This window comes from Sprattus sprattus (assembly GCF_963457725.1).
Source record: "Sprattus sprattus genome assembly, chromosome: 14".
NCBI classification, from domain to species: domain Eukaryota; kingdom Metazoa; phylum Chordata; class Actinopteri; order Clupeiformes; family Clupeidae; genus Sprattus; species Sprattus sprattus.
Window position 1 is genome coordinate 32,475,651 of NC_137912.1, and position 8,848 is coordinate 32,484,498.

The 8,848-nt window shown below is 42.1% G+C and overlaps 1 protein-coding gene across 1 annotated transcript; it reads right to left on the reverse strand.

The window, feature by feature from the left end:
• Positions 1-459: 459 nt before the first annotated feature.
• On the reverse strand, positions 460-2,247 carry sp8b (sp8 transcription factor b; the record flags this gene model as incomplete). The annotated part of the gene is made up of 2 exons (XM_080851181.1): positions 460-1,812; positions 2,227-2,247. 2 exons carry the CDS (start codon positions 2,245-2,247, stop codon positions 460-462), a joined length of 1,374 nt encoding a protein of 457 aa, XP_080707307.1.
• Between the last annotated feature and the right edge of the window lie 6,601 nt (positions 2,248-8,848).

Genomic DNA, 8,848 nt, shown 5'->3' on the forward strand with positions numbered 1-8,848 from the left:
ACATACAAGTCCTTACAAATTGCCTATGAAAAGGCATACGTACGTCATAGCAGTGTTCCAGTATAAAGTGCCACAGTTTGGTTTTCAGAAAACATGTTCTCATTAACTCGGCAGGCCATAAGCACTTACAGAACATTCTTTTTTTAACTCTTCGTTTAATATCAGGGCAGGGTGACAAAAACAGGGTGACTTGTCCTCGAATAACACTGTGCCTACCAATGCAGGCATTACACTATCTTAATGTTCATTTGTGCCTGTTATTCTTTTCGTGAGTATTTACTTTAAAGTAATTTAGTCATTACTTTGAATGCATATACAGCCTGCCACCTTTATCGTCAATACAAGTATGATTCGTTTTTCTCATAAACCCGATCACATGAGAGCCACTCTATATAGAGTGCATCCGGATAGTTTATGGAAACTGAAATGTCCATAGATGCCATCAAATAGCCTGCGAAGTCAGTCCAAGGAGTTCCTGAGACCGTTTATGCCTGTTGTTGGAGTAGAATCGGGGGGAGGCAGCAGGTCAGGGGAATGACAGGGAGGACTACCGGGGGTGCTGTGTTCGCTGTCGGTGTCACTTCCCCGTTTGCCCCCACTGCCACCTGATCCTGATCCCACAGAGCCTCCTGCACTATGCGTTTTGACGTGTTTACTGAGGTGGTCACTCCTCATGAAGCGCTTATTGCAGACGGGACAAGCAAAACGTTTCTCGCCGGTGTGTGTGCGCAAGTGTCGCTGAAGTTCATCTGACCTCGTGAACCTCTTTCCACAAAATAGCCAGTTACATACAAACGGTCTCTCCCCCGTATGCCATCGCAAATGAGCCTTCAGATGAGATGTTTTACCGTAAACTTTCCCGCAACCAGGGATATGACAGCTGTGAAGTCCTTTTCGTCGCAGACTCGCCCCTCCAGGTCCCAGTCTCTCTGCCTCCTGACAGTTTGGGCAATCGCAGGTGGCTCTGCCTGAGTAACGTCGCGCTGAGGAGCGCGGAGAGCCCGCTAGTGAAGACGCTGGTCCTCCCGTCAGCATGGTGCCACCTGCTGCACCAAGGGGAGAAGGGCTTGAATCGGGGTATGAAGAAATAACTGGTTTGAAGCCGTCCATCAGATGCTGACCGGTGGTCAAGAGATGAGGAGATGCACCTGTGCTGAAAGCCGAGTGACTCAAACTGGAGTAGTCCGAATTATAACCCCCAAGAGGAGAATGCAGTGAAGTCTGAAGTCCCCCCGAATGCAAGGAAGACTGTAGCGTGGTTCCGTTTGGATTCTGGACATCAATCCATCCTGCTCCGACATCCCACCATGCAGAAGCACCCGTAGTGCCCACATCTCCTGTCGGAATACCAGGATGGGATGACTTGAACCAAGAGTCATAGGGATGCGTAACACTCATTCTCGGATAGATACCTTGCAGACTGTCCACTGAAGTGTGTACTTTGGAAATATACACCGGCTGGTGGGTCCCCTCCTGCGAAGTATTCGAAACCGATGCTTGAAAAACAGAATAGTCGTTTCCAAAGTGCGAATTGGTTGTGGTTCCCGGTGTTAATGAAAAAGCACTGGATCCACTCGAACTGTTGGTTCCAAATGTGTCCGAGAGTCCTGCCCCACTGCGGGCTACCCCAAACGTGGATAAACCTGAGCCCAAACTGCAGCTACTCGCAGAGGCGCGTTTCCATGGATGAAAGCCTTTTCCAAAGGCAGCGGAGTTATCTGATATCGAAGAGGGTGACGGACTTGGAGTCCCAATCTTGTTACACGTTGCAGCCAACATGGCTAAGGGAGTCGATCCCAATCTCGGCTCCTCCTAAAAATGAAACATGAATTAGGCTATGCAAACTGTTTAGGAATTTCATAAAATGTGAACTCTATTTTACATTCGTAATTAGTAAACTCTTAAACATTCTAACTACATGACAATTCCTACCTGCAGATCGAAAGCAAATATAGCAGCAACAACTGAAACACGCGAAAAAACTAGAAGTGGAAAAGTCTAAGGAAAAACCTTAGTTTGTAGGCTATTTGTTCCAAATAATTCGACGGAAACTTTTCAGCGTGCTGTTGGTGTATTGTGGGTTTCGGTTTGTGTTCTCTTGACCCTCTACCTTAAACATAATCAGCCAACTGTCCCTCTTCCTTATTCTCCCCAGGGCAATTTTAATCCCCCCGGGTGGACAATAAAGGAACTAATTAAACCCAGCAAGAAACTCCTTAGACTCACCCCTAGAAGTGAAGTTGCCATCACAAAAACTGTCCTCCGTAGAGGATCTTTTTATATTTATCAATCAGAGCAGTGTTTTTTTAAGAGGTATGCAATACAATGATGAGATCCGCCCATTTCAGCACAATTGTAGGTCCTCGCTGGCTTTGAAGAACCGCTGCTATACATGCGACCAATCACAGTCACCGGAGCTCCTCCTCCCGACTTTGAAGTACGTCCGCCACATTGGGGACCAATCAAGGCCCCGGAAGCTCCAACTGGCCGCAACGTAAGGTCATCAGTGGAGCCTGCACGCCGGGCTCGACTCCCCTGCCATCCCCCTTTCATGGGACAGAAAGAGCGCAGAAAGGTAGATCAGAATACATGTTAATACTCCAGGAGTTTTATTCTTACTTCGCCAACTTTAAGCTGTCACCTTAAGGAAACAAACTTCCATTTGTACAACAACCACTTTACACTACAGTCAATGCACATTGGGCAAAAAGCGTCACTTTTGTTAGGACCTACTACAATTTTAGAAACACTACTAACTGGAAAAGTGGCCACAGTGTGATGCCTCTGCTGTTCAATCAACTTAATTCGTGTGTGTCCATCATTATGTCAGATCTTAGACCAATACAAAAGCGAGTAAAGGCCACAGTAACGGCGCAATTCATTATTTGACTATTTTGCTCGAAAAGACGACACGATTCCTGTAGCCAACTTGAAACTCTTGTAACCAACGGGTACCTAACTGTCGGGAAAGCTAAATTGTTTCTAGGCCTTGATGTAACTTTACATCATACGAGTGTGTGTCTGTGGGAGGTATATCAGCTCAGCACAGACAACCCAAATGAATAGAACAAAACAAGAATTCTACGAATTCAGTTAAAGAATTAGCACATCTTAAGATATTGTCAGCCCATGTGCTGCTATCTTCCGTGATTAACGGATGCGAGTGTGTGCAGGGAATCCTCTCTCGCGGTAATGACTAACTCCCATTTGCATGCACTGTGTACCACCAGCATTTCATTTGAATTTCAAATTTAATAAGGCATGCTGTTTTTATCATGTTAAATATTATTAGTTTGATATAACATTCTAAATGACCAGACTTGGTGACCACCATGGTCATTACGGGGCTGCGAAAAGTTAATTAAAACTGCCGCTTATACATCATAGCATCTGCCTAACCAATTACACCTTTATTATATTGCACGATAGACGGGGTTTCAAATTAATTTCTTTGTTTCTTCGATTTGGACATCTATTCCTTTAAGAACATATGGCAAACAGTTGGCATATTTGGCAAAAACTAAAGGACAAACATTTGCTGTCACCAAACGCGAATGTGAATAAGTAGGATATTAGTAGGCTAACAAACGGACCAAACTGCTCCAAAAGGTAGCCTATGTCTTATGGATCAGGATGTTTGTCATTAGTTCAGAAATGTAGTAGGCTACAATTCTGTGTCGTGGGCTATTTAATTGAGTTATTATGAATATCTAAAACTTTTAATCTTATAGCCTATATAGTCCTCATGATCATGTAGTTTTCACCCCCTCTAAAAAAGATAATATTAAAAAATTGGTTGAACATAATTTAGTTTGAGCGAGCTGCTTGTAATGTGAAGAAATAGACCTGAAAGCACGATACAAGCTGAAAAAAAAAAAATAATCAATTAGAGTAGGTATCTTATATAGGCTACAATTTGCATTTACCATACCGTACAAACAATATACATGTCAACAGACAACAGAACTTTTCCTGTAAAAAAGTAGTTTGCAAAAATGTTTGATTAAGCGAATTAAACAAATGAGCAGTCCTTACCGCTAGTCGTAATTTATCGGGGCTCCGTGTTCCCGGTCAAGCTCCCTGCCCCTGAAATCTCCTTTTGGACGGTACGCCGAAACAGCTCGAGTGCACAGAACATGAATGTTGCCAAGGGAATTCAGTTTAATTAAGACCAAGGCGCCGATGGCCGCCGGTGATCTAATCACTACACTTGGTTTCAGCATCTGACAACAGCTACGAGAGGTTTGAGGCTCTATCTGCTAACAAGTGTTTTCCATGTTGTAGCTACTCGTTTAAAAAGGCTAATGCAACAGGATAGCCTAGTCGAAATCAGTAGAAAACCGAACAGGACCTGCTGGTTTTACTGAAATTACAAATGGGGTGGTATTATTAAAATAATAGGGATAGCCTACATATAAATATTTACTTCCGAGGTGATGAGAAACATGAATTGATAAACCTTATCTCATTAAACTGAACGGACCATGTATTTGTTGTTGCTTATTTTAAATTAGGGCCCTGATCAAATATGCTGCATTAGAAGTTGGGAGAGCTGAGACTATATGCGCTCGCTCGCGCTTGCAGGCCACCTCAACTTATAAAGTGATATTGCTCAAATTTCCCAGTGAGTTTTCGTTTTCCCCGTGGCCTATCATCTTCATATTATCACAATCAAATCCGTCACTTTTATCGTACATACCTTTATAATTTGGACCACCGAAATCAGAAATTCAGTGATGGTACACATCTGCCAGCCATAGTTTTGATTGACCGAGATACAGGTTTGGATAAAGCTCGAAGGTTATTTTGTTATGCTCTTGAAAGAAACAGCATGTTTTATCTGGGATATGCCTGGGAATGTTGTAGGCCCTAATTTGCTTTTAAGAATGTTCAATGCAACTTATAGTAATCACAATCAGCATGTTTGGGGACGAATTATAAAGGATCAAGACAACATTTTAATGTTTTAACGGAATGCATCATATTAAACTAAATTATAAATTTGACTATAGGTAATAGTGTTCTTCCACTTCACTAAATATACATTTGTAGTGTTGCTTATCTGATGTAATTGCAAGGTAAAAAAGAGAACGATCAAGGGGTCATGAAAGCGTTTGATTCGGCAGACCTTTCTTCAGTACTGCTGACCTCCCAATTTATGGAAGTGAGCACTACACGTACATGAGAAGAGACAGAGAAGAGCGAGGCTGTCCCAGGGTAGGAGTCAGGTGGAGCAGGAGGCTTGTGTGCTACAGCAGATGTCCGTCTGCTCCACGAGCTGCCAAGTGTGTCCGTCCGTCCGGAGGAGAGGAGAGGAGAGGAGAGCAGCCACAGACACAAGGGTGTGACAAAGGAGGTGCAGGAAGCCTCTCTACGGCTGGGTGAGCTTCAGATCAGAGAGGGTCTGGACACTGCCAGCTCTCTCTCTCTCTCTCTCTCTCTCTCTCTCTCTCTCGCGCGCGCTTTCTCTCTCTCTCTCTCTCGCTTTCTCTCTATCTCTCTCGCTTTCTCTCTCTCTCTCTCTCTCTCTCGCTCTCTCACACACACACACACATACACACATACACACACACATACACACGCACACACACACACAAACACACAAACACACACACACACACACACACACACACACACACACACACACAAACAGTAGACATATAAATAAACACATGGCAAACACACATCTTACATGAATAAATAGCAAATAGAAATGAAAATGGGTGTTTTATCGGGCATATGCATTTATGTGTTAGTGGCACAGAACATTAAAATACTAACTGTTTAGATAAGCACTGTAACTAATTTAGACCAGGCCCGCTTTCCTACTGATCCTCTGTCTAATTCTGTTTTTGATTTAATCATCTGTGCTTTTCGCTCATCCTCTTCTTCACTTTTATAGATTTATTTGAATTTTTGGGTAATGCAGAAAAAGATCAACATTTTAGTTCCTTTATGAATTCAGTCATGTTTCATATTTTAGTTCCTGTGCTTTAGTGGTGGCACAAGACAGCACTATTTGCATTCTTAGTTTCAGGGAATTGCTTTCTCTAGCCAGGCTTGATGCAAAATGCTCACAGAGGGGTAACGTTTAAAAAGCCTGTTTGGAAGGCATCAGCAGATGTGTTTATCAGTGTCTGGAGTGGAATCTGTCATGTGCAAAGATGCTTCAGTTTGTTCCTCCATACAATCATCTTGAGTTGAATCATTGTGCAGTGTTGGGGTTCCAATAATGAGAGGTATCCCTACCTAGCAGCTAATCAGTGCACCTGGGGCACCTGTATAGGGAACAGGTACAGATAGAAGCCTTATTAATGGTCTTGTGATAAAGTAAAGACAGGGATGTTTATCCATCCAAGTTTACAGGCAATACAGTTCATATAGTTTACAACTCATAGCCTCAGTACTGATGGCTGAATGTTAATAAACAGCTGGCATGTTGTTTTAAATGTAAAGTCCTATTTATGAATCAAATCTTAGGTTGGTGGTATTACAAAGGATTCTATAGGTGCATCAGTCGTCCTCATTAGCTTGTTGTAACAGGTGCTTTGGTCATATCGCTGTTTGCATATCACTTGGTGTACCAGGAGACCCTCAGCCATTACCAAGGATGCCTGTTCACTTAATTGTTGGTTATTACTTTAACTGCAGTATGGTTAGTGGGATGCAGAATCCAAATCGCTTGTGTTTCCTCACTGATGCATAAAATGCACATGTCAAACATGATCCATTTCCAGAGTGATAGGCCAGACCATGGGATGGGGCACTGGGGTAGGAGATGACACCGGGGGTGGTTTGGGAGGGGGCACTGGGGTAGGAGATCCAGGGATCATGTGGGCTGGTTGGGGGTGGTTTGGGAGGGGGCACAGGTGTGCAGCAGGCTCCAGCTGAAGGAGAGAGCACTGAAGCATACAGAATGATATAAATGTCTGGAAGATAAAATGGCTAGTTAACAGTCTTTTGACTGGCCTAACCTCTGAGCTTTTGTGGGGGATCGATCAGCCAGCTGCTTGAGGGGTATTGAGGGGCATTGTGAGGCAGGGGGAGAGCCTTTGGCACGCTACTCAATGGGGCTTTCTCTCGCCTCCAGCTTTTCTCTCTATTATACATATCCCCTCCCAAAGGTATGATATACGGACTGTTTTTGTTTCTTTCCTTAAATATATGTTATAAATGTTTGGCAAAGGCAGACTATGTGTTGTTTGTATCTCACTCCCTTATTTGTCATTTTCCAAAGATAAACTGGACATAGTCAGTCCTAACACTGTTAAAGCAGGTACAGTCAAGTCCAATGACCAATAGTTTGCTTGTACTTGAGTGTTACGGTTTATATGTTTTTGAAGGTTTGCAGAGGCCCTACTTAAGCTAAATGCACCAATTGGATATGTTGAATGTGCTTTAGTATGTCCTGAATTACATTTTTTATACTATATGTCCCACTTATCCTGACGAAACACTGCCAGCTGTATTTAGCTGTATTTAAATTTAGGGTTGAAAGTGGGGCAATTTTAAGAGTAGGGTTAACATTATGGCAAGGGTCTGAAAAGTCTTGGCAACACCTTACCGTGGCAACAATCTTACAGCTACATATATGAGGTGTAATCTGTATTTTACAAAACATTACTTATTGAGGGCATAATTACTTCTTTGATTTGCTGTACTTACTAAATGTCCAGAAAAGAGCAGTAAATTAGAGTACAACACCAGAAAAAAAATCCAGCATAGAGTTTATTTTTTTTATAGGGCACTGTTTGATAAGAAGGTTGGCATATAAAGCAAGATTATTACTTATTTTATTCACTACCAATACATATTTATCACTAGATGTTTATTAGACTACATTTATTTCAACACTTTCAATAATTTAGTTAATGATACTGCAATGTCAGGGTTGCGTTTCTGCATTTCGCATTTGTTGAGTAAACAGTTTTATTAAAAAATAGTATAAATATTAACGGCATAAATCAATTGTTCTACTCCAGACACTGATAACCTCTAATCATTTAATTATTTATTGAAGTAGTTTTTATCTTCTTTTGCACAAATGAACAAGACTTTTCTCAGACAACACATAGAACGTTTAGCCAAGCTTAGTTTTTTTTTGTGTATGCATCTTTCTGTTAGGGGATAGAGAAAACCAAAACCAACCTAAACCAAAACTGGATTCAAGATAGCTGGTGTCTTAAATTTCAGTCTAACAGTCTAATTTAGGGTTTCTGACAAACAATCACTTTTTTTGGTTTGAAGTTGTCCTCTCAATCCTTGGCTTGTAGTTATCCTGAAAAATAGCAGCACTATCCTCACACTAGTGCTTAGATAACTGCATAACACTTATGAGAAACCCTTCTACTCAGAGATGGCTGCCTGTATTATGTTTCTTTGTTATAGTAGTGTGGGCATGACAGTTTTGGTATGTCACGCTTGTTTTTTTGAGGGAAGTCAGTCGTACAAATGGCAGATGTGTGGTGGTTGTAGTGGTACGTGTGTGTGTGTGTGTGTGTGTGTGTGTGTGTGTGTGTGTGTGTGTGTGTGTGTGTGTGTGTGTGTGAATGGGAGCAGGACAGGGTGGGGGTGGAGTACTGGGTAAGGAAGCTGGGAAAGTCTTCTCACCCTGCAATTTAATCACTGTATACTCAGGGCTGTATTGACAGTTGTCCTGTGGAAGCTATTAAAGTTGCTGTCCAAGGTTAAATGAAATTGCAGTTTATCAAGGAAGCATTGAGAAAATAAGCAAATCTACTTGTGGGCTTCTGATTAATGTGCTGTGTGATCAACACAAGGGCTTCATTAAGCTATCCATCACCGGAGTAATTTAACATGTCATCTTAGTGTGAGTGTCCCTGCATGT